Below are 27,160 nucleotides of genomic sequence, written 5' to 3' on the forward strand. Positions count from 1 at the left end.
TGGATGGTTGCTGCCATGCTGGGCTTGTCGCCCTTCTCAGCTCAGGCTGAGCACAGAGCTGTCTGATGGAGTAGTGAATTTTGCCATGGTGGTAGTAAATGGTCCAGGAAGCTGTGAGCTGCTGGAAGCACATCACTGGCTAATTTACACACATTATGATGTTCCTATTTCCATCTCATCAGTAATTCCAGGCTTGGGTCATCACTTTCTTTCTTACCTTTCTCTCACTCTATTATTTTCCATAAATCATGGACTATTTTAGTGGATCCACTAGGGAGCACAGAGAAGATAGGTAAATGGATAAGAACCACAAAATTTTTTTCCCAATCCATTTCTCAGAATCCCCCTGAACCCTCATGAACTTAACTTAGCCAACACAACCCCATGAACAATCACAATCCTAGTTGTGATTATTGGTAAGACAAATGAATGGAGGAATTAGATTCTGTATTTAATTCTTTGTTCGTTTTACACCTCTTCTAACACCTCCTTTTCCCACCTTCCATTTTCCTCAGCCAAGCTGTTAACAATTAAAAGGAATTATCTTCCCTCTGGTTTTGACTTGATTTTATTTGTGTTTATAGCAGTTTAGCTAACATGCTTCACTCAGGCAGCTGCAGGGAACAGGCCTGGTTTCCACTGGGCACTGAAAGCTCACATTTCTCTCCAACTTGTGGGTTTTCTTTTAATTTATTCCTTTTGTTTTCTAAGTGACTTGTTTTTTCTGCTGGCTAAATTTGTCAGACTGACAGCTCTGGAGATTTACAGCTTCTGCAGGTGCCTGAGGCAGGTGAGGGTGTGACTGTGTGAACTCTCCCCTCCATTTCCTAGTGATTCTCCTGCAGCTCAGCCTCTGTCCCTACCAAACAGAAACTTTCCAGCACTGCCCACTTGTGCCGTGTCTGTGTGCCTTCTCCTTCAAAGCAAGGTGGACCATGGGTTTTCAAGGCATCTGCTGTGAGCAGCTCTCATGGTCCACAGCACAAAACACTTTTCCCAAGCATACACTGCCCCACAATATTTGTGGTCCAGTTTGTGGAAACTGTGTTCATGCTGACTTCTGTGAAGCTGAAGGCTTTGATTCTCATCACTGCCTTTCCTGCTTTGTATCAATGCTAATGTTAGCCATTTCCAGAGCTGTTCTTGTGTCCAACCCATCTTTGTGAACAAACACCTGCATTAATAGAAAACTTACTTTCTTCTTGGGTAGATTTTTCAAAGAATAAGCCTAGCTTTGTGCTGCCTTTACTTGTCACTTAAAACATCCTCCTACACCAGACATACAGTCACCCACATGCGAGTATGCATAAGTGAGTTAAATCCTGGTGTTAACAGATGTAACTCATTGAAGGCAGTTGGAATTCTTTGCTCTTAATTAGGGGTGAATTTGGCCTTTTTGCCAAACCACTAGACCAGGGTAAGTGGTTAAGTGCTTAAACAGTTCTTATAATCTAAGCTACAAGTTTGCTATCATCTAAGCTGCAGGTTGCCATAAATAATTTGCATAACACATCTTTCCAGGTTGCAGAGGCCCATGGCAGAGTCTCTGAAGTATGCAAGACACGTTAAGTAAAAACAGCTATTGTGTGACAGGCTGACAGCAGGGCTGTATTCTTTAATGCTTCCTTGGTGTGCTAGGAAGCATAATGTAAGCAATGGAATAGGAAGTTTGGATAGTGCTATCTCTTGCCCTTACCAGCTTTTAAGCTCTAAGGAACGCTGGTCTTTGCCCTAAGCATTTTCATGGAGAGGTAATTTTTACTGGGAAAGCTCCAGCACCATTTCCCAGTAAAGTCAATGAGATTGCATCCATCAAAGGAGTTAAATAATTTGGTGTATTTTTATATTGCTCATTGTTGTTATTTGTGTAGATGACTTGGTAAGTTCTCTATTTTGGCCTCTTAGTTTTGAGGATGTAGATGTCCTTGCTACTTTTGAGACCTGTACAGACAATTGAAAGCATGGAGAAATGCCCAGAGTATCAAGAAATGTAAATAAGTTATTGGACAAGATGTTAGTAAGCTTCATAGTAAAGATATGGTGAGTAGTAAGATTAACGTTTCCCTTTCTTTTTTTTGTCTTGACCCCACAGGTCCTGCAAGCTCCGTGAGTGCCAAGCAGTGAATTATGGGCTGGGTATCCACCAGTGCATCATGAAGACTGACTTTATTTTTGCCCTCTTGAAGTTCACATGCTTTATGAATTCACTCTCTCTTCTATCTCACTGCCATCTCCGTCAATATTGTCATCACTTCTAGAAAACAAGAATTTTAGGCTTGGGCTTTGGCTCTTCCTTTCCTTCCTCCTGGAACACCAGTGTCACCTTTGTGTTCTACCAAAACAAATCACTGTAGGTTATTTTGCCCTTCAGAGAAGTACACCATTGGAGAAGTCACTTCATGTACCCTGTACTTCTGAAATAAAAGCCTCTGGTTCCTAAGGATAATTGAGATATTTTCTTGGGAGGAGACACCTCCTCTTGGTCACTTTCCACTTACTCTCCTGTTTTCTGTCACTCTCTCTGCTCTTCTTCTCTTCCTTTTGGATTTAACATTTGGTGTTGACTGCTGGGGTTCTCGTCCCAGTAGTGTGGCTTCTTTTTTTCTCCTAGGGAAGAGCAGATTTTTGAAACAATGGGCTTCACTCTGCATTCTATCTACTTCACCTTGAAGGTGAGTTTGCTGCTGGGCTCCTTGCTGGGTCTCTGTTTGGGTCTGGAGTTCATGGGCATCCCCAACCAGTGGGCCCGCTACCTCCGCTGGGATGCCAGCACTAGGAGCGAACTCAGCTTCCAGTTCAAGACCAATGTCTCTGCTGGGCTGCTTCTCTATTTTGATGATGGTGGTGTCTGTGACTTCCTCTGTGTGTCCCTGGTTGATGGGCGCATCCAGCTGCAGTTCAGTGTGGACTGTGCGGAGACGACAGTTGTCACAGACAAGCAGGTAAACGACAGCAGCTGGCACTTCCTGATGGTCAGCCGCAATCACCTTCGGACGGTGCTAGTGCTGGATGGCGAAGCCAAGCCGGGTGAGGTGCGTCCACAACGCCAGTATATGAACATCGTCAGTGACCTTTTTATTGGTGGAGTCCCACTGGACATTCGTCCTGCTGCCTTGACTCTTGATGGTGTTCTGAGTGAGCCTCCATTTCAAGGATTTATCCTGGATCTTAAATACGGCAATTCTGAGCCCCAGCTCCTGGGCAGTCAAGGGGTCCGGCTGGAAATGGAAGGACTTTGCTCAGAAAACCCCTGTGAAAATGGTGGCACATGCTTCCTTCTGGATGGTGAGCCACACTGTGACTGCTCAGCCACTGGATATGCTGGCAAGCTGTGTTCTGAAGGTAAGAGAATACTTCCCTGCTTCTCATTGACCTTTACACAATCCAAGGAGTTAATTTGTTGTTTAGCAGACCTATGACAGAGTTCTTATTCCTGCTGATGGTTGTCAAAGGAATTCAGCTTCCACCATTCTTTTTCCAAATAGAAGTAATTAAATTGGAGTAGATAGAGAGTGTGAGCAACTGCAACAAGTGTCTTTCTGAAAGGATGCTGCATTTGTAGCATGGAGAGGTTTTCATCATCATTGTCGTCATTCATTTCATCAGCAACTTATGAATAAGGGTAGGGAACATAAACTGGTAAATACAACTAAGAAGTACCTTTGGTTAGTGTTGGTAAAATAAATGGCTGGCTTTTTGCAGTAGTCCCTGAAAACTAAGTGAAGTGTCAGCAAACAGGAGACATATATATATATATATATATATATATTTATACATATCACTAGCATAACTGATTGACAGGACATTGTATACTTTTTTGATGCTAGCTGTTGCTAGCCTGTGGAAGCCCTATACTTCCCTTCAATTACTTGCATACTAATCACTGAATGGCACCTTGATTTTTTTTTAGCATCCTTGATTAAATTGCTTAAATAGCTTTTAAAATTTATCTTAGTGTTGCAAAGGGAAGAGGGATTTGAATGTTTCCTCATTGTTTGGTACTCGATTTTTGAATTTGAGTTTGAGAGTTTTAAGTCATGCAAACCACATGATGAAGTGTATTTCAGATTTTTCCTTTGGTCTCTAGCAATGTGATGGTAATTGATTTTGTATGTGCAGGAGACTTAAGTCAACTGAAAATCCCTGTGTGAATTTGAGAATCTCATCACAACATTATTTATGACATTTGGCTTTAAACACCACAGTTTGAGCTTGAACTAAAGATGAAACCTGGACAAGTAGTGTCCAATCTCAAGGAAAATAAAAACAACCTGAAATTTTGTCAAAATGGAAATATTTGCAATAATATATTTTCATGACTACCATTCATTCACTTCTTTTGGCAATGAAACTAGATTACCCAGAGTTTAACCTGTACAATGTGAGATGTGGTGAAAACAGTCCTTATAGTGTTGCTATCTAAGTAAAAAAACCCTACAGCTCCACACTTAGTCTGCATTTAGATGGAGAAGAAAACATATTTTTATGGGAAGGGAAGGTTTGGAAAATAAACATAGCATCCATATGTGCATTCATTTTAAGGTGATTTTAATAATAAGAGAAAATTTGGCTTTATATCCAAATAATACAGTAACAGTACATGAGCCTTAGACAGGAGGTGTGAGCCTGTGAAGTGTTGAACACAGAATTCTTCCAGCTATTTTCTCTGACCTGATTAGTCCAAAGTATTAATGAGCCAGAACTGTTGAGCCGTGAGTTACGTGGGGCTGGACAGACTTCTGGGTATGACCAGGCAGTTCAGGAGCTGGGCCACTAGCCTGATCTTCATATGCTTATGGAGCAAACACACCTCAGGTCTAAATGCTATGATGATAGAAGGTTGCAAGAGCCACACAGGCAGGTGCACCCTGAAACACAACAATATAAGGCTCTGTCTGCTGCTGGGCTAATGGATCCAGACTCCCTGGGGAGCTGCTCAAGACATCAACAGCATATGATTTTCAGTGAACCACTTGAGAAAGTACTGTAAGTGAGCAGGAATTCCATGTACCTGTGGGAAATTGTGAGAACTCTAACCAGGGTTCAGGGGTGGACTTTCTGCATTTCCTAGGTGGGTGGAACAATCTGAAATACATCTTCTAATGAATCCAGGGATATTTTTGTTGTAGACACCATGGATAAAGCAGTGCTATTGTTACTGTTTGTAGCTGTGAGTCACCATTGCTGTTTGTTTCCTATAGTGATTCATCAGTTTCCAGCCCAACCTGCTGTTAAGGGTGAGCAAAGAAGTTTGTCACAATGTGCCTTCTTAAGAAAACAATTTTAACTCACTGTTAGCTGGGGTCTTTTCACTCTCAGAGAAGATGCTGTGTGGAGAACTTTTCCAGTGGATCAAATGTAGAGATTTCCACAGTCATTACCTTGTTTGGTTCTTCCTGTTTTCACATATATTACTAAATGGTGTATATTTGATTTATGTTAAAATTTTATTTTTGTTTTCTGTCTCCTTTATGCTGCAGCAGTGGTGATTTCTGTGTGTTAAATACTGCCATTGAAAAAATGTTACAGTGTCTGTGCAGATGAATGGGAAAACCGAAAGAAAGGGCTGTTTAGTAAGTGGAAACAAGCAGACAAAGAAAAGTGGCAAGAAAAAAACAGGAACCAAATTAAGTATAGGAACCTTTTTGTCTGACTTTGAAAAGCACAAGATGTTGTCTTTCAATTCTGCAAGTGTGGCAGAATCTCCACTGATAAACAGTAGGATGTGGCAGGAATGGCAGAACTGGCTACAGGCTCTTCCTGCTTGTGGCTTGATTGGCCATTAAACAACCTGTATTTTCTTTGTTTGCTTTTTTTTTCCCCAAGAGACTGAGATGTTTGTTGTCAGAACTGTTCCCTTTTGTTTTGTATCTTTATCATGCCTCTGGATATATGCAGAAGTAACATGGTTATTTTATTCCCAGTCTCACTTGTGAAAAAGATCCACTGGATACCAACAACTCCCATTTCCTGCGGGGGGGGGGGGGAGGGGGAACCTTCACTCCATTACAGTATTTACTAATCTGTAGTCTATGTGCATATTTTCATTTCATCATCAGAGTTGGCTCTTTTACTGGGAATTGATGGATCCGATCAATAACAAGTCCTGTTTGAGTAGCTAAATGTAATGTGTACCTTTTTAATAATGAGTTCTCTTGACAGTGTCCAGGCCATTACTTGACTATTGACTGATACCTATGTCTGCAGATGGTAAAACCATAGCAAACTCATTTATTTTGTGGCCAGAGATAGAAGAAGTAAATAGCGAGTGGAACCTGCTGTTTCTCTACTGTGATGGAATGAAGCTCCGTTTACAGTAATACAGGCTGCTGTAACTCCAAGTGCAGTTCCAGTTATGATGGATGTCAATAGTGAACAACCATTCCGTACCGAGATGAAACTGTGAGTCCTGTCCAGAATGTGTCCCCAGTGTGCAAAAAAAAATGTCAGCACTTCATGTGCACCCAGAGTTAGTAGGATTGTGTACATCATGGCAGTCATATGCCCAGATGATAGCTGAGCAGGTACAGTTTCTGTGTCTGAGTTTATACGGTGGAAGTGGAAATATGTGCACTTTGGAAAGTTTGGCTGTTTTGAATAAAAAGTGAGACTACTTCTATTGCAGTTGGAGTAAACTGGTTCCCTGAATCTGACAGCTCTGTAGGGTACAAAGGATGGCTGATTTGAGTAGCTATTAGTTTGTATGTTTCTGGGCAATGGTGGCATTAGACATGAAAGCTGACCTCAGACACATCTTCCCCTCTAATAAACCTCATCAGTCTCTGTGGAATCAGGCTGCTGCCAAGAGGGTGATTTTCTTGTACGATTTGATCATCATATATACATTCATATTTCTGGGGAAAAAACCCAAGAAAACCCTTCCCCATGCAAAGTTTGCAAGCTGAGCTGCTGTAGAAGCCAGAAGAGGTTGTTCGTACCTGCTCATTCAGGACCATGCTGTTAGTCTGCAAGAAATTTTCTCTTTCTCTGACACTGCTGTGTAGAGAGTGAGCTCACAAATGTGGACAGTGTGAAGGCAACACTATTTGTACAAGTGTATTTTGGCCTAAACCCTCACCCTTCTTCCAAGACTCCTTCTGGACTTTCTGAGGAAAGGTGAACAGAAGATGTGCTTAGAAATGCATTAACTTTGCTTGTAGATGGAGAACCAAGACGTTGATCACCAACTTCACAAAGAACCATGCTGAAGCCTTTGTGTTGCCTGCAGGGGCTGTTTCTAAACGAAGGCTGAATACGGGCTTGATTGCGGCTCTTCCCTTGATTACAGAGCAAGATTTCCTGGGGATGCTGCCTGCTGAATGACAGAGGAGCCCATTGCTCTGTAATTATCACACTTCTAACTGCATCAGGAACAGATTTTTCTATAGCCCCTCAGCTTCGTTTAAAGTGACAAGTTAATGCAGGATTTATCCTCTTCCTACCCCTTCAGAGCAGCCCAGCCTTGGCTGTATCTGAAGGCACTGCCCAGCCTCACTTGCAATCGCTGTATCTCCCTGCCAGCCGCCCCAATCTTCACAACACTAAAGAATAGTTTGGCACTTTGCCGTGAGCTTGATGCTTGCACTTAATTTGCATATACATTTACATACATTTTGTAATCAGAAACAAATGAACATGACCATAATATTTGCTTCCACTTGCATATTCCTTGATAGATGAATATAAATTGGTTATTGAATTCACCAGCAATAAACAGTTGTAGACCCTCCATTTGGTCTTGTGCTCTGCTGTTCTAGAGGACAGCAGGCACTTCTGGCATACCCTTTGGATGGGCCCAGATCTTCACTCACCAGTGCAAAATTCTAGAATTCATCGTCTCTAAGGTCTGTGGAGTAAATATTGCAAGGTGCAAATCTGCTGTTTTATGTCACAGCACTGGCCATTGGGCAGAAAGCTGGTAAGAACTTTGCCCATACTTCATTTTGCAGCAATTCAGTTTCCCCCGTTTCTTTTGCTTGCTCATTCTTCTTGGTTTAAGTTGCTTTCATTGCATTTAAAATTATAATCTATTTTCCAGTCTGGTTGAAATTTTTTTTATGCATCGCCAGATGAGCACCAGAGAAAGATGATGTGTTCAGGTATCAATGTTAATAAAGTGCTTTGAAACTTCAAGGTGGAGTTTAAGCACCATTTGTTATTCTTAATAATAAATATTAAAACTGAGCAGGAGCCACAGGATTTGAATTTAGATCCTTTTAGATACCCTTTCACAGAAGATGCCAATGACCCCCCTCACTTAATGTGGACTAAGCAAAACCTTCCCAGAGCTATCTGGATTTGTTTTGTAGACCCCTGCTTTTAAAACAGGGGAGCTGCAGGAAGATTGCAGGATCCTGTATGGTGAGTGCCATTGATTCAAATAGTCTGGCTGCAGTAACATGCTGACAGCTATATTCTTGTAGTTTCCCTCTCTTGTATGGGGCTACATTCCTTTTCTGCTGGATTGCAGGTCAGCTACACACCTTGGGCAAAAGAGATGTTAAACCCCTCAGTTAGGCAAAGCTTGGACATTTCCTCTGATAAAGTGAAGCAGATGGTGGTTGGGTACAAAGGAGGTTGCTATTTGGTGTAAGGTGGAAATGGTGAAGAGTGACAGTAATTTGTGGACCCGGAGAAGAGTGAACTCAGGGGAAAAAAGCCTCAGGATGAAAATGTTTTTTTATAAAATGTTATAGAAGAGTAAACCATAGCTCATATACACTGTTTACAGTAGCTACTCCATATTGGTTCTATCTGCCTGACAGAATAAAAGAAGAGTTCTTAGCTCTTACAAAGATAATGTGATGACCAAGTTTCTGGAGGACTAAATCTAGATGGAATTTGGAAGCAGCATTCTCTGTAAGCCCATAGACCAATCTGCTGGCTCCTGCTCTGTCCCAAAGTGTGCACAGTCTGGATCTAAACTGGAATTTTTGGGCATTACTAAATAAAGATCAAAATTAAAGTAACTCATAATAATTATGTGAAGGTGAGCAAAGTCAGAAATTTCTCTTTCCAACTTTGGGATTTCTAACTTGATTTCTGAAGAAGGGTTTTTTTCCTTTGGTTTTGCCATAAGAACAAAGGGGGGGGGGGCGGGGGGAAGAGTTAATTTATTATTAGCTAGGCAGTTTATCATGGAGGTCAATCAGCAGTAAATATAGCCCCGAGCAAGACAGCACATGCACATGAAGGTGTGCAGGGCATTTGCCACAAGGTAATTTTTGTTATGTTTTGGTGAAAAATGGAGAGCAATAATCCTCCCAGATACCTTGAGGATGCTGGAAATGGTGCCACAAAACTCCAGGGAGAGAATTGGAGGAGGAGCACATCTGTCCAGTGAACTCTGTCACTACTCAAAGAAGATGAGCCTCTGCACGTCGGCGTCAGCACTGAGTGCTCCCTGGTGCAGGAGAAGGTGGTAATCCATGAGATAAAATGGTAGAATGGACACCTGTCCTTGGCTAACTTCTAATTTCACTTCTAATTTTAATTGTTTCTTTGCTGACCAACTTTGAACTTGCTGGACAGAAAAGCTTTGTTCTCTCTCTATAGAAAGCAAGGCAACTGCCATGTTATTGCTGTCCAGAGACAGCAATGTGACTTCTGGTGTATGTGTGTGTCTCTTGCACAATCCTTCATTGCAGACAGTTCACTGCCATTGTAAGCTCATGCTGCAGAGTAAAGCTGCCCTTCTTCCATCTGTAAACAGGTCCAGGAGCTGACAACTGTGTGCAAAACAGCCCAGGGGCTGAGAGAAGTAGATGTTGGGGGGATAGGAAGAACTCCGGATGGCAGAATCTATGTGAAGCAGAACTCATTTGTATTTGAATGTGTTTGCTCTGAAATGGGGCTGAGACCTGAGTACACTGGATTCACATTCTGTGCTACTGACACCTTTGCCAGTTATGCTGTGTCAGCTCTCCAGGCCCTGCCTGCATGTACATTTGTTCACCTCATTATTCTGAAAAGAGACCAAGGTATAACGTATAAAGGAAGTAGAGCAGGGCAGCAGAACTTGAATGGTCTGGTCATAGGAGTGTTAGCACCTAAGAGGCTGATTTTCATTTCTGCTACAGTCTTTCTGTATCCCTGGAGTGATTTGCTGGCAGACTGAAGGACTCAAGACTGAATCAATTGACCTTTCTTTGCAGAGGATATGTACCTGGTTACCCCCTGTGTCTCAGTTTCTATATCTGAAATATGTAGCCAGTGGGGCTTCCTCTACTCCAGGTGTTAAGAATCCCATATGCTTCTGTATGACAGTAATAGAGACATATAAATATCTTAGCATGACAAGTAAATTATGATAATGCATGAACACCCAGTAGAATGACCTCATTTGATAGTCAGTTTTTTAGCTAGGACATGCAATTAGAAATTAAGATGGTTTTCTTTGTTAAGTGGCCATCTTTGAGGAGTGCTCTTCATCTTTCCTTTCAACAGAAATCTCCCAGTTTTCTGCTACTCTGTGCAGTGTCACACTGTGAATAGGCAGACCCTTCCCAGGCCAGGCTGCAGTTGTGCTGGTAAAGACAGAGCCTGAGCAGCAGTGTAGCCTCTTCCCTGTTGGTGACACGGAGCAGATGCTGCACTGCAGGGTGCTGATACAAGCAATAGGAGAAAGAGAGCTTTTTTTTTTTTTTCCTATCTGACCCATGTGCTCCACTGACCTCCCCAAAATATCCTCTGCTGTGAACCTCAGATGCTGATCGGATGCTTTTCCTTGTACTGTGGCCCACCTCTGCCTACCTGTCTGCATTGGCTCTCTCCCTGCTGGGGCTGCTGGTTTCAGCCTGCTCCTTTCACCCTCCATACTCAAGACTTGCCTCCACCTTATGCTGTCAGGGGAAGCAAAAAGAGCATAAAAGGCTACCCAAGCAGAATGGCATAGTTTGCCCTTCCTCTGTTCCTCTATGCACAAAAAGCAGGATAGCAAAGAAAGCCCATTGGATTGTTTCTGAGCATTTAATTATCATGAAGGTGGCAAGTGTTTTGTGGTTCTAAGGCACTGAAAGGGTGCATAAAAACATTGCTTTTCCTGTTAACTCTCATCAAACCTCTGACTGCTTATTAGATAAAACAGGTGTATTTGTCTGCAGATTGCAATGTAAGACAAGGAGAAAAGGTACACTTGACTCTCAGGATTTTGCTCTCAGGTGTGATTTTCCTCCTCTTATTCATGGAATTTGACTAGTTAAGTAACCTGAGTGAATATAATGGATTGGGTTTGGCTCTGAGTATTTGGCAAGAGACCTTTATAAGAAAAAAAAAAAAGCAATTCCTTGGTAGATGTAGGAATTTGAGCTGTAGGTTAAACCCAGGCTTCAATCTCTAATAGTGCTGGCAGGCTCCATAGTTTGCTTGGCTGCTGCATTTATTCAGAAGCCTTTCTTGGCCTCTGTAGTCTCTTGGGTGGATTTTAATTTCTTTGTGGTTTGTTGCCTTAGTACTTGAGAAAAATGACACTGTCTGAGATTTCAGAACCTCTGGTGTGTCTCCACAGGCATGTGTTTGATTTTCTGGTTATTCCTGCTGCGTCCATATTGCAAGTCTGGCTTTCAGGGTTGGAGAGTCTCTCAATACCTTTCTCCTCAAGGTGATGTACGAGAAATCCTTGGAACTAAAGGCATGTTCCTCTACTGAGGCTGATCAGGAACAAGAGTTGAGAAATGGCTAGCCATGAAGAGATGGTTAGTGTTGTGATCTGCAAATTTCATAGTTCAGTTGTGTTTGCAGCTGAATTCCTTAAGCTTCTTTCTGTATGTGGTTGAAATTTCTTATATTCCCCAAAGACTTCTTTTAAATGGGGAAGAAGTGTGTGGAATCATTCCTTAATAAAATGCTGATTAAAAAAATAAAAGAAAAAAGAAAAAGGTGAAGTTTGTGAAGGTGAAAGGCGATTAAATTTCTTGTCTAGGACTACCTAAAAGAAAAAGCTCTTAAAGTAATGAATTTCTGTATTTTCACTTCTGTCTTTTGCCTTTTGCTCTGTGGCTTCTCTGAGACCAGCTCTGGGACTTGGTGTGGTAGAAGGCAGGGGGCTGTGCAAAGGAACTACCCTGTATGATGCCTACCAGACCTCTGGTGTAATGGGAGATCTGTGTAGGTCCTTGTAATTTGCATAGCTTTGACTTCAAGGAAGATAACAGGAGATCAGTGAATATGAAAGATTTTGGATGGATATATTGCCATTGTGAAGCAGTAGCATTGCTATATCCCTCAGGATAACCAGAGCTAGATGTAGGTTTCTGTGTCAAAGATGGGGCAAAACTCATACAGTCATATCTAGCTGAAAATTTGGCAGATTAGGTACTGTGTGATCCCAGAGCTTGAAATATGATGATATTGTTATGACTATAAGTTTATTATTGTGTAGAGGGACCTATTGAGTAAAGATAGGATGCTGCAGAAAATGGCCAAATCCTCTTTCTTCAGTGTTCCTCTACTGGGCCCTGTGTTGTTGGAGATCTGACTTTTTTTTCTTCACTGAAAAAAAAAAGGTAGGGCTCAAGCGATCAATTTGTAATTTTGTTTGCTGGCTGCCTCCTCCTAAATTTTCTTTTCCTTCATTACTTAAGCTGAAATGCTCAGTTGTGTCTCAACTGCAGCAATGAATGCATCTACAACAAATTCCAAAGTCTGTTCTGGTTTTGAACAGACATGAGGCCTGTATACCTATACACATTATCTCTACTTTACATCTGACACAGAAATATATCTTTAAGGCAGTCTGGTGTTTGCCTGCCCTATGGTGTGGCATGTTTGAATTAAAGACATGTGAAGTTGCATTTTGACCAGCTAAGACACATCAGAATCAGACAGACTGGAAATGTTTTCCTTGTTAAAAATGGTGGTTTAATTCAGATCAAAATATTTAGGAAAAAACACCAACTGATTTGGATGACAATCTGCAGAAAAAAGCAATGTATTTTTAATTTGTAGAATTTCTGAATCCTGACTTTTTAAAAAAATGTACTCTATATCTATTACATGTAACAATGTAGCTTATTTTAAATTTTACCAACATGATTACCCCAAATATGGATCTACTACTGATGAACTGCAATCTACCCCAAAAATGTTGAAGTGTTTTAAGGAAGGGGCATGTACTCCCATAGTGACCAAGTGGAACTAATGGAAACTCATGGATTCAACCCCACCATGTTCCTGTGGGAACTGCCAGGTTCAGAAGAGCAGGCAAAAAGAGACCTAAGAATAGCTTACACTTAACCAGAGAGGAGAACAGATTTCCAGCTTGCAGACAGCAAGTGGAGCCTGGAGCACAAATACAGCAGTGACCAGATTGGTGCCCTTTGAAGCCTCCCAGGAGAGAAGAGTGGTATGAAGCACTGTTATCCTTTCAATTTGTTGGAAGTGACAGCTCCATAGGTACTGTTGTCTGTCAAGAGCTCCACTAAAAGAAAGGCTTGAGGAATAATTATGAGTGGATAGGACTCGTGTGGGCTCTTTCCCATTTGACTTCTAATATGTATCACTGAATAGTGCAGTCTCTCAACAGTGGCAGTGAAGGCAGCAAGGCCGAATATGTTAATGAAGCACCACAGCTGCTGATTTGAGAGGCTGAGATTGTCAGCAGTTTGTTTTTTAGCTTTTTAGTGTGTTGGTTGAACCTAAGTAGTTTGCAGTGTTGTCAGACCTGAGGACTGGTCAGCAGGCATTCCCAAAGAAGAGCACAACAAATACCTCTCTGTGCAAGAAATGCTCTTTGAAATGCAGCCAGCCCAAGCTGAAATTTGGGCTGGATAAGCAAAGCTCTGCCTATGAAAATCACTTGGGATCTGCACCAGTATGGCATGACAATCATTCTTAAGCTCTGGGATATTTTCCCTGTCATTGCTGCTGCCAGTGTGGTGACTCCCAGTTTGCCCGAGGCAAGAGATAGCTAAACCGAAGTACTAAGTAACAGATCCTCTATCCCGGGAGAACAATTGGCTGTGATTTCAGAACTCATTTGTCAGTGGTGTTTAATTATAGCCTTGCTACCACTTTACAGTAGAGGTCACCGCTATATTGTAGGTCTGTTTAGTGCTCCCTCTGGTCTTAAAAATCTATGAATCTATATCACGCTCTTTTGAGGCGTTTGTAACAGTCTCCACTAGTTTTCTTCCAGAGCTGAAATTGCTTAAGTTTCCTCCTAGTTAATTGACAAAATGTTGTTGTTGGAAAGCTGACTAAAACCATTTATACCCCTTTTCAGGTCTGAGAGTGAAACAAAATGTAGGTTACATCTTCTTTAGTTTCTATCCTTACAGTTGCTCAGCTGTTTTCTCCTTGTGCACAGCTCTGCTGCAGTATGGGTACATGAATTATTTTAACTTCAAGGTACTGTGTCATCAATGAGCTATTCTGTAGTGAAAATATCAAATGTAAGGATCATTGTATAGAATATTTTCTTGTACATCTGGTCCTGTAAATAGTACTCAAAATTAACTGCATACACCCAGTACTCTTTATTCAAGCAAATCTTTCATTCATCTAATGGAAGATGTCCTTAACTAAGAACTGAACACAAATCTACTTAGATTTGTTGATCTTGTCAAGTTACGTTTAAGTCCCATTTTGAAAAGTGATTCAGGCACATTGAAGCCTTGTGACTGATCTGGAATTCAAAATAGCAGTTTTGATAATTTTAACTTAATATTGTATTTATTTCTGTTCTTTTTCTCCTCTAAAGATTTGGCCCAAAGAGCACATTCTTCTATGAGATTATTTCCTTGCCTGTGTTTATCTTTCATAATTTTAATGATCTGATACTGAATTGAAACCAAGACAAATCAAATGTTCTTCTTTTAAAACTGGGTGAAGAAGGAAAATTAATTGCAAAAATAGTGCTTAAATGTGATCTTAAAGTTGTGAATTTCAGAATTAAATTATAGTACCTGCTACAATCAAAATGCCACATGGCATCCATTCAAATGTGCTTCAGGCATCCTGCACTTGAATTGTGTGCAAGGCAGGAAAATAAAAGAGCTAAAATGCTGTCAGGTTAATAATAAATTGTGCATGCATGTGGCACATTTCATCAGAGTATCCCTAAACATCTCACAACTACTGATAAATCAGTCAGCCTTCACATCACTCTACTGCACTGTGGAATGTATGCTATCTCCATTTTACTGATGGCAAAACTGAGAGACAAGCAGAATGAGAATTATTGAAGGGTATCAAGTCAGAAGCTGCCTGAGGTGAAATTGGAATCCAGAATGCTAAATCCTAAGTATTAAACAATGTAATAGTTTATCTAGTTTTATCCAAGTGTGCTAGAAAACCCACAAGATGCTGTGGTATATGTTGAGTGTGAAGCTAAAACCAGAGCATTGGAGTTTAGGGATTCTTGTAAAATTTTAGTTGAAATTCAAAGAATTTCAACTCTCTTTTTATTCTTTTTGGTGGATTGGATTGTCCATAACCAAGAAGTTCTGCCTTTGGGGCTGTTGTCTCATAACTTTGCCTGCTGAAACCATCTTGAACCAGCTTGTTCTGTACCTCGTGACAGTAGGCAGCACTGCTTGGGCTATGCTTTATGGATTGCCCTGTTTAGTGCTTTTTTCAAGTTAATAATGAGGAAAAATAGACTTGTAGCAATAAAAGTTATAGCTGGCTTTGCCCACCTGTGGTTTATGTATACTCTGATACAACTTTTCAAGACAGGATCCAGTTCCTCTAAATCTTTCCAGTAGAGAAAGGTTTATGATTTCACTTAAAATACCAAAATGTGAGCCTAATTTCACATACTTGAATACTTGACTGAACATACCCTTGGATGGAAGGCAATAGGAGAAAGAGTGGTTTTACATTTCCCCTCCCTTCTGAATTCCTTCAAACCTGCAAGGGTTAGACTCTCATGTAACCTGTTTCTGTCCAGCTTTCATTGAGCGTAGAAACTTTAAGTTTTACTGGGAACTTTGTTCCAGAGTGGAGTGGCTCCAATGAACCACTGAAAGCAGGAATCTGCTGTGCTGAAATTTCAGCTGAGTAGAACTGATTGTATAGAAGGTTGCTCATATGTGATGAAGAGAGGAGTTTTCAGTTTGAGTTTTTTGTCTTGTTGGTTATTTTCATAGCCTCATTTAGGTTGGAAAAGACATCTACGATCATCAAGTTCAACCATTAGCCTACCACTAAGTGCTACATCTACACATTTTTTTAAATACTGCAAGTGATTGTGACTCAACCACTTTCCTGGGCAGCCTGCTTCAGTGCTTGGCAACCCTTTCTGTAAAGAAATTTTTCCAGATATCCAACCTGAAAGTCCCTTGGCACAGCTTGAGACTTTGTGCTCTCATCCTATCAATTGTTACTTGAGAGAAGGGGCCAATTCTCCCCAAGGCCAAATCTACTTTCAGGTAGTAGTAGAGAAGGATAAGGTCTCACCTGAACTTCCTCTTCCACAGGCTTTTTCTCTTCCCCAGCTCCCTCAGCTGCTTCTCCAAAGACTTACTCTCCAGACCCTTCATCAGCTCTGTTCCCTGGACACTCTCCAGCGTGTCTTTGTTGTAGTGAGTGTCCCAGACCTGAACACGGGACTCGAGTTGTGGCCTCAACAGTGTTGAGTACAGGGGGACAATCACTGCCCTGCTCCTGCTGGCCACACTATTGCTGATAGAGGCTGGGACGCCACTGACCTTCTTGGCCACCTGAGTGCACGCTGGCTCATGTTCAGCTGCTCTTGACCAGCACCCCCAGGCCCTTTTCCTCTGGGCTGCTTTCCAGCCACTCCTCCCCCAGTCTGCAGTGATGAATGGGGTTGTTGTGTTGCAGATGAAGGTCCTTACCCTTGCTGAACCTCATACCGTTGGCCTCAGCCCATCAATCCATTCTGTTCAGATTCCCCTCTAGATCCTTTCTGCCCTCCAGCAGATCAACACTCCCACTGAAATTGGTGTCATCTGCAATTAAGGCTGTACTTGATTCTCTCATCCAGATCGTTGATAAAGATACTTAACACAACTGGTCGCAATGCGGAGCTTGGTGAACCCCACTTGTCACTGGCCATCAACTGGATGTAACTCCATTCAGCCCCACTCTTGGGGCTTGGCCATCCAGTTTTGTACCCAACAAAGGGTACGCCTGTCCAAGACATAAGCAGAGAGAAAGTCCCATGGAAAAATGGATTCCTGAAAAGACCTTTTCTTTTATTAGCTTTACTTGCTTTGAGCAGCTTAAAATTTTTTAAGATTTCTTTTTTCTGTGTTTGTTGCCAAAAAAAATCTCTTCTTTAGACACTAAAAATGGTTTCACTATGCCTCATTTCTAATGTTGCCCTTGAAAATTAAGTTGCCTTGCAAGGAACTGTTACCCAAGTGAGCAGCAACTTTAGCATGGAATGAAGATGGTGGCAGATGGGGCATGATGACATTGTGCTTACCCTGGAAACAATAACATAATGAGAAAACATGACTAGATGCTCTTTAGCCCAAAAGTGCTCTCTTATTTTCTGTGTAATTGTGATAAACTGCATTTAACCATGCTGTCCTCCAGCAGATACTCTATTTTACTGCATAGCATACAATAGTACGAGTAGGACTCTTCTGTTCAGGGTAGCTAACAGTTCTGATTGGCATTTGTTATGGAAGCCATTTAAATTAAATTATTTGAAGATCTAAGCATGTATGAATTATTTTAGTGCAGTGCACAACAAATTAGTTGTTGGTGCTGTGAAGAACCACATCAGTAGAATTCCTTTATATCTGTAATAAAACTCATCATAAGAACTAGGCCAGAAGGAAACAGATCTAAACAAACAGGCAATCCCAAGATCAGGAGTGACATTTGTTGGTAGTGCTGTCAAACTGGATCCCAAGATATTCACACAAAAGTGAGTGGCCAGTCCAGACTCAGATGTATTTGTACAGCTATTATCTCCATGATGGATGCTTGGAAAGTGATATGCAGACCTGTGACTACGTGGATCTTTTTCTTAAATCTTTCTGGCAGTCTTTTCTAAGCCAAATCACACCTAAACATCAACACTCCAGCTGTTCCTTTCTCAGAGCAGAAGTATGAGCTGATTTTTTGTATGGGCAGCTTATGGTTCTGCTTCTTTTCACAGCTTTTCCTCCAGCCTGATTGTCCCATCCAGGCTTGCCCCTGGCTCTTTTTGCCTTATTACTCTAGTAGGAGAAGGAAGGAAGGAATAAGTGCTCTGACTTTGGCATTGATCATTGTTCTTCATGCCCCCAACCCTAAAGTGGTAGATGGAGGAGGCTGCTTTCAGGGAGAGGAGGTGCAGTGGGAGAGATGACAGATGATGTGAGGAGAAAGCAGAACTGTCAAGATGATCATGGCTATCAGGGGAAGAGCCTCCAGGTTGCGACTGGCCAAGCAGGCTTTTGCATACTGGCACTGGGAGGCAAAGTTGTCTTTCTGAGGCAAAGCTAAGGGAGGCTGGGGATTGGGAGTTGCAACTGGAGAAAAAGAGAGCGAGTCAGCAAGAGAAAACCCAGTCCTGCTGTGTGATTGTAGCAGGAAAGCTGTCCAAGCATGGAAAACTGATCAGCTTTCAAGACACTCAGTTGGAGGAAAAAGCTGCACTTTCATGTTTGCATTCTAGTATTTGTCTTCAGCTAGGTCAAATGTCCACATCTTCGAGGATCTCTTCCATGAACATAATTTAAATCTCCCCCCTTTTGACATCTGATTTCCTTGCTGGAATTTGCCACCTGATACTAGATACACACTCTTCACACCTTCCTAGCCCTTGTCAAATGTGTTCCAAGAATCTTGACAAATAAAAGGAGAATGTAGTGATGCATGAGTCTTTTTTTTCCTACAACAGTCTTTTTTTTTTTTTTTTCTCATTCCTCTGCTCTTGGCTTTGAGGAGTGAAGTTTTCTAGGTCTTCAGATGCCAGTATGGATCCTATTTGGTCTACACATTCCTCATAAATTAAATTAGAAGAGATGTAGAAACTTTGGGTCTCCCTTTCCTTTAATAGGATGGTGTGATGGCTGAGTCTTTTAATAAAGGTGGTGTGACCTTTTTTCATTTCCCTCCAGGCCTTAGGTCAGAGAGCTAGATAATGGAACATTGCTAATACACTGAAACTAAACTAATTTATGAGAAAATACTCTTCTCTCTTATCTCCTAGACCATCTGTCTGATCTGACTCCTCCTGACCCCTCTGGATTCAAAGCTCAGCCAGTTTTAAGAGTTGTGTATTTTCCAGGGTTAATCATTACAGGGGATGAACACAACAGGCTTCTCTTTTGTGTGTGGGAATTTCAGAAAAGAGCAGATACCCATCTTGTCATTCTCCACAAAACTGTAAATTGCAAGATATGAGGTAAAAGCTCCATCTGCTGGAGCAGTTTTTGAAGGTCCTGTTGGAGACAAAGTTTGGCCTCCTGCTCCCAAATAAGGTGGCTTCATTCAGTGCCTACTGTAGCAGACAGGAAAGCAAAGACTGATGTGGAAACTATAGGAGGCAGACAACAGCCAGGGTTAATGTCACTTATGGGCTGACACAGCAGCACCAAGGCTGTCTTGATCATCGTTGGTAGTAGAGCCAAATCCTGTATTTTCTAAGGTGATTGCAAAGGTCCTGCCTCAGACCTTGACATAAATAGCCTTAAGTTGGCAGTATGCAGCAAACCAATGATACTCTGTATGCTGTGAGACTGTGCACTGCTGGGTGATCTGAAGTCAGTAAGAAGGTGGTCATTGCATTTGAGACAATGGAAAATGTCTTTCCACACTGGTATAGAGAAAGACTGTGAAGAGTAAAACCTAGTGAGAAAGCACTACTAATGCTCACTTGAGGCTTCATAGCTGTAACTAAGAGTAGGACTGAATGTTCTGAAATATCAGAAGGCCCAAGTTGTTCTTTTCTAGGGTTTTGCATTTTATCATTGAATCACAGTGAATGCAGTTCTTAGGTCAAAAGTTTTACTTCCCAACCTGAAGTTCAGTGAGATTTTGGTGGATAATACAGCCCACACACATTATACACTTGCAAATTTTCAGTGGTGATTAGGAATACTTCCAGAGTTTAGTGAATAAATCTTTGGAAACAGACTCAGGCTCTTTTGTAAATTCAATATGGCTGTAGCTACTGGATGAGTTTAATCTTTTCTATCTTTTTCCCCATTCTTTTTCAGGGTGTCACTGCTAAGAAAGCTTGCCCCAATAGAAGTGGGTGTTACTTTCTTTGTGAGTCATTCAAGAGACTATGTAGGAGTGAAGAAGTGGCTTTTGCTCATGCTCCATTATGCCAAATAATAAGGGAGGTTTTTTCCCTCTTCTGGGTCTGAACAAACCCAGCAGATACATATGTACTGTCTCCTATCTGAAGTACGGAGTAGTGAAGGGGCTCTTTATTCTCTGACCTCACCAAGCTTAAGACTGGCTCAAGGCAGTTCTTTTGTACCGTTGCCCAGGCTGTAGGGTATACCTTGGAGTGATCCTGTTGACCTCAGTGTTCCTCATATAAGGCCTATTTTTTTGTTTATTTTTATTTTTTTTTTTTTACCGCCTTACTCTTCATGTTACTCTAAAGGGTTCAGCATGTGGAGTAGAAGAGTGATCCACTTCCCTGGTAGGTAGAAGATACAACAGTTTCTCTTTCACTCATAACAAGCAATTAAGTCAATTAAGTTCATGGGCATTATGGGTGATGGGCAATATCCTCCTCTTGGATAGAGTCTTTTTCTTTAGGGTTTAAATTGTATTATGCTGGTGAGAAGGAATTGGTGCTTCTCAAATGATGGTATATAGAACTGATGCTATTTTTTAGAATTCACTTCTGGCCTTCTAGAACATGACCAAGGTCAATATATTCTGTGTAGGCACCATAAACCAGTGGGATTGCATGCTTTTACCTCAAAGTCTTATGGCTAACCCTGGAGAAAAAGAATATTCCTTATTGTGCTCATTGCACTGCAAATGGTCATGACTATTCTGTGGGCAATAGGAACGGGCAATATCACTTTAAGGCACAGATAGCTGCTTGAGCTATCTGCAGTGCTGAGCGGTGTGAGGAAGGAGATGGAGCTATAGTAATATCCCGGATTAGAAAATAGTCAGTGCTGGTCTACACAGTGTTTCTGCTTCTTTTATAGGGTTCTGTTGTGGCCTGGCTGATAAGCAAGGTGTCCATAAAATGCTACATGATATAAACAACCAGGAAGATGCACTCAATTGTTCTCTCACTGGAAAATCATCAGTATTTAGATCAAATATTAATCCTGTTACTCTATACCTCCAAGCTGGCAAGCTTCCTCACCAGACTTTTGATACCCAGCATCTGGTGGCTGCTGAAAAAAGTCCTTATAAATCTCCTTCTGTACATTTTGCTAATACAAGTATTCCATGACTGACTTGTTAAAAGGGAAGATACCAAGTGCTTCATTTGCTTCTTTATGTGCTGCCTGTGCCAGATTTCTATTGCCCTGATTTTGCAACTGTGTAGTTTTCTACATAGTTTTTTCATACTTCCCAATGTATGCTGCCTAATATCCAGGGTTAGGTGGTACAAGGCAATGATTTGCCTAATCATCTTTTACCAAATGACAGTGTTTGGATTCTCATACTGCTCCAGATGACTAAATGCCCCCCACTCCTCCTTCCTTCTTCCATTTTATATGAATCTGTACCAGGTTTTATTAGCTCTCTTTAAATGTATGTCCTGTTTTTCATATCCAGGCTCACTTCACCAGCTGTTGCAAGGTCTTCCATGTTTGAATACAGTAAAAACCTGATTAGTTAAAGTCCTGAGCAATTTGGTCTACTTTGACCTAGGGTAGTTGTGCAGTCAGAATAGATGGTCATGAGTGTTCTTTCAAACCTCAACTACTTTGTAATTCTGTGAACTCAAAAGCTCATGTTAGTACCTGTTTCTACATCATGTTGTGAGGTGACAGTACAGAATAATAAAATTTTAAATCTTGTTATTTCTTTGAAAACCCAGCTAGGTCAGATACCATTTCAGGAATACTCCAATCACTTCTTGATGCAGCTAAAATAATTTCTCCTACCATCCTGGAAAGCTACTGCTTTCCAGTAATTTCTAGTGGGATCCATACTGACATATTCCTGAAGAGAAGAGATATTACCCTTTTAGTAATTAGAAGGCATAGGAAAGAAGGTACTGTCCCTTTTCCAAATCCCTCAGCAACAGTGCTTATGACTATCACTGAAATCCAACAATGAATTGCATCTCTTTTCCTAATTGCTATTGTTTTATTTCAGGGCAGTGTCTTCCTAGTGAAGGAAGTTTTTATTAGCTCTTTAAGTGTGGGACTGATTACTCACCTGGCAGTGAATGAGGCTCTTTAAGATATAATCAGAGCAAGCTGAATGGCTTTCCCTGGTTCATGCTGCAGTTACAAACCCTGAATTGCTCAGGGTATAAAAAGGGGCTGTGGCTCTCTTTGACCTCATCAGACACGGAGGTACAAACACTCTGGAACAGCCTGATGTATGCTGCAGCTTGTAACACCTTCTTCTTCCGTGATGTTATTGCGTGCACACGTAGAGCTGCATCCTGGCTGGTGAGTAATAACAGTTCCTGGAGGAGAGGTACTAGCTTTTACTCATGTAACAATGGAAATTTTCTGCAACAGGATGGTATTTAGAAATAAGAGACTAAATTGCATTCTTTCTGTGCTTTAGACCCTGATGAGGTATCTGTGCTAGTGTTTGACACTGTGTTTGGCAGTTTTCTTGGTGGGAAGGGGATTTGTGCTCTTGCAGTTCATACAGTGCTCAACACATTTGTGTACTGTTGGAAGCCAGTTATTGATGGTGGATTTTCTGGATTCAGAAATCAGCCAGGAGAGGAATTGAGAGGTCTATTCATGGGTTCCCACTTAGGTTATGGAGAGACTGCTAGCTGGGAATAACTTTGAGTCTTTATTGACTTACAGTGAATTTGAATGGTAGCTTGGAGGCTTCATACTGTTCAGCAGTGTCTTTTGTATAAAAAATCTGAGATAATGAGCATGGAAGCTATTTATTGCATACACTCTTTTTTACATATTTAAAAAGAGTAGACATTTTAAACTATTATTTTTTTTCAGTACCGAAAAGTTGTGTACCTTTTTCCTACACCCTTTCTGTTTTCTGTTTTTCTGGATATGAGCTTATGTGTATTATGTTAACACATTAATCGAAAGAAAAAACAAATAAATTTTTCCCTGCATTTGAATGCTGTTAATTTTAGGGGCCTGGGCCTAGTCCATTCAATGAAGAGAGACATCTGCTGAATTCAGTGGGTATGAGGTCCTGTGATTATGCACTTGGGTCTGCATCTGCATAGATTCTGCTGCAGGCTGCAGGTCTACATTTAGACAATCACACAAGGAAATTTAGCATTTTGAAAGATGCAGAATGCAGCTGTTTCCCGTCATTATGTTTCACATTTACTGAAGTCAGCAGTTACTCTTTTCCAAGCAGTGCCTTTCAACAATAAACAAGGCAAATGCTTCCAATAGAACCTCCTGATGACTTCTGTTTAATTTAAATATATATATTGCAGTAGCAAATACAGCAATAACATGGACTATAAAACCCATTAACACATATTCTAAAATTTATATGTAAGTGTAGAAAGGAGTGGAAAAGAAGATGCATTTCTTCTGATTACTTATTGCTGTATTTAGGATGATTTCTCTATGTTGGAGGAGCATGCACTGTATATTTTTATGTGTAATAAATGGAGTTCTCACTCTTCAGGCACACTGGAACTCCATCCTAATTGGAATTGGAGTGAGCAAATCAATAATTGATACTTACACCAAATCCAGAGGCATGCTTAGCAGATTATAGATGGCAAGTAAATTTCAAAACAATGGTTCTAGACAATCCTGTTTAAAACAGGAGACTGTGAGTGGTTCCTTGATGAAGAGAGCTACTGAAGCACAAACCTTAGCACCTGATGGCACCAAGTGGCTGACCAGAACTGTGCCAGCCTTTTTTGACAACTTTCTCCCTTAGTGCTGGGAAGCGGCTGTGTGTGAGATAGTGTGCAGGAATATTTCTGGATCTAAATAAGAAGACTTAAAACCAAATGGTCTAATAAAATAGACATTGTAATTAGATATAATAAAAAGAAGAATGTGAATAGTGAGTAATTTTTTTTTGTCACTTCAGAGGCTTGGAATCCTGCTTTCGTGCTCCATCAAATGGACCTCAGATATCATCCACCTTGAATGGATTTTCCTCCTCCTTCCCATGCTATAGTGCCTTTTATTTTGTGTAGCAAACAGAATCACTTGTCTTTTCCTGATGAGTTAAAGTTTTGTTTCTGTTGTAACATCCCATGGCAAAGGGCACTCCAGCAAGCTCTTGCAGTGACTGCTACTGCTGTTGTATGGGCTTCTGAAGCCCCAAGTACAAGGAACAACACAACAGACATGGACAGGTCAAGTTCACTAGCTCCTTGAATACAGTATTTTCTGCAAGGCTCCCAATGCAGAACTGAATTCCAAATTAAAACTATCTAAATCCTGTAACAAGCCTAGATTTTATTCTGTGTTTGCTATAATCAGTATTGAGGAAGAAAGTAGGAGTTTTATCCCTCTGCCTTGCTCTGTTTTTCAAGAACAGATGCATGTTCTCATGAATGTTGGCGAGGTGTGTAACATTAAATGATCTGGATTTGGTGGTGTAATGCTAATAATTCTACTTAGACCTTCCAACAAAGAGGTACCATGATACTGACAATACAATAACTGGGCTACTGGATGAAGCCTGCTAGAGGTCCCTTTTAAAGCAGAAAATGTCACCTCTTGCTTTTTCTGGGAAATCTTGCAGATGGATGTAATATGGCATTTGGGCCTTGGATGCTGTGATGCAGCACAAAGAGTGTTGGCATGTGGCACTAGTAAGTGCCAGGTGTAACTGGGTAAATGAATATTCCTTGCCCTCCAAGCCTGCATGAGCTGCTTCTTCAGAGCTCAGGCAGTGTCCTTTGAGACCAGTGGTACAGGAGGTGGTACATAGGTCCCTTCTATGACGTGGCACCCCAGCCTGCTGTGAGCAGGGAAGGGCTCATGCATCCCAGGGCTCAAACAGTGGCACAGTGTCTCTCTTCCTGCCTCATGTGAGATTGAGAAATGGGGATGGGGAGTTTTCTGCTGTGTAGCTTTGCCTTTTGTTCTACAGCTTTGAGCACTTTCTAGAATAGGCTGGACAGGAATAAGGAATGCTGACAGTGAGAGTCAGGTGGATTTGAAGAGGGGATCCCCTTCTCTCTCCACCCTTGCTTGACTAGACTAGTCACAGCATTCTGTGGCTCCAGTTCCACCTTTTCAGATTGCTCTGAGAGGAATATTAGCATCCTCTAATAACTCTGTCAGACATATCAAGGGATTTGTTTTATTAATTCCAAGATTGAGTACAGCAAATAGATTATAACATGGGCCGTTTCATAGGCTTAACAAACCTTTCTCTGCTTACTTATAATTTCCCACTCCACCCCCCACATCTCCTTGGGTTGACTCCTTTTTCTGTTCTTTGTGTTAGTATTTATTGAATATTCTTATTGATGTATATGTCATAGGATATATGCCCAAAGTTAATTTCTATCTGTCATTTTTTTAGGTGATAAGAAAGGAACAGAGGCAGCACAATTTACAATGGATTTGGCAGCAGTAAATGCCTTTTGCAACTGTCATGGTGATGTTCCGAGAACACAACAAAGATGACACTCCTTAGCATGTGTGTTGGTTCTTCCTCAACAGGAGGAGATGTCCTCTCCTTCTGTGGGATATGGTGGGCAATTCCTGGGTTTCCAGACTCTGTGTCAGCCTTGCAGGTGGTGTAGACAAGGGTGAAACACCATGAGTCTGGTTTCAGTGCTTTGAACAGATTGCAGATTGCCAGCAATTAAACTAGTTTTATCTTATTGTGTCATATGGCTAGTTCACTTTTTCATGCAATCTTATAATATTATTCAAAAATAAATTAATTTTCATGGTGGTCATCTTGGGAAAGTCCACTGTTGTGCATTGGCATCGTCAAGTTCTTGGTTGTCTTTATGTCCTCATAACCGCCTAGCAGTATTGCTTTTGCTGGATCCAAGAAGTCAGAGAAATAGTAGCTGTGTTGGTGAATCCAGGGAGGGTATTCCTGACAGGGAGGCTATTTCATTTAGGGGCCGTCATCCAGTTGCTGTCCTTTCCTGATGCCTAAATCGATTGAAACAAGAAGACCATTGGAGAGAAACTGACTTCTATATCCCTAAGATCTCTTGTGTGCCACCTCCAGCTTACAAGAATAAGTATTGCTATGACATGATGCAGCCCTTGAAATGTCACATTAATTGATTTAATTCTTGTTAAAGTCAAGAGAAAATTTAGCTTGTAATGGGAAGAGAGTTTTAATTGTAATTAAAACATGAAGAAGCAACTGCTCATGGGAATGTTGCAAATAGTTTTTGAAAGGCTTTTCAAAGTGTGTGAGACTTTTCACCATGAACTGAAATCTGAATGAGGATAGGAGTTTCCAGCCATAAATACAGATATGGAAGAGTGGAGCAGATACAGAGATAGTAATGATATAGAAGTATGCCTGTATGCTTTTAGAAGGCCATAGGTTCTTGTTTCATCCAAGCTGGGAAGTAAAGAGAAATCGTCTTCCCCTCTTTACCTAAGAAAATTAAAAAACAACTTTCTATGTGACTGTGCTACTGTTCCTAATATAAGGATGCCTTACAAATTGTGGTCCCAAATATTGTAGCTAAAGGCTAAAAAGTCATTTAGTCCCTTTTTTTTTCCCCTGTGAGTGGCCACTTAGGTGGAAAATCTTTGTGATTTCCAATATGTAGCACTATGAACCATATGGTGACTTTTGCTGTTAGCATGGAACATTGAATGACAAATGGTAGTGCTTATGGAGGAGACAGTGTAATGTGTGTGCCTAACTTGGGCACATGCCATGGAGAATGTCCATGTTATTCTGTAACATTGTACTCTGCACACAGGGGCTACAGCTTGTTCTTGGCCCAAGCATTTCAAGTGAATTCTAAGGCAGATAAATGCTCTTTATAGGACTGTGGGCATGATACTGCTGAACAGAAAGAGAGGAAGGGGCCTGGATCTGCACCAGCCTCTGGTGAGGTACAAGGACTGCTGGAGTCGTAGGGTGATCTTAGTTTGAGTTGTCCAAACACAGTCTGCATTTCTTACCCATAAAC

General features: G+C 41.2%; 1 protein-coding gene across 35 annotated transcripts in view; it reads left to right on the forward strand.

Annotated features, from left to right (window-relative positions):
* Nucleotides 1-27,160, forward strand: part of NRXN3 (neurexin 3) — a 958,542-nt gene that overhangs the window by 49,621 nt on the left and 881,761 nt on the right. For all 35 annotated transcript variants that reach the window (XR_012056601.1, XR_012056602.1, XR_012056603.1 and 32 more), the window contains one exon: nt 2,093-3,342. Coding sequence is in view for 32 of the 35 variants with exons in the window: in XM_072930751.1 (XP_072786852.1) it covers nt 2,634-3,342 (709 nt within the window). In the remaining 3 variants the exon portion in view is untranslated. The remainder of the gene's footprint in view (nt 1-2,092; nt 3,343-27,160) is intronic.

The sequence above is a fragment of the Taeniopygia guttata genome, chromosome 5, assembly GCF_048771995.1.
Source record: "Taeniopygia guttata chromosome 5, bTaeGut7.mat, whole genome shotgun sequence".
Lineage (NCBI taxonomy): Eukaryota > Metazoa > Chordata > Aves > Passeriformes > Estrildidae > Taeniopygia > Taeniopygia guttata.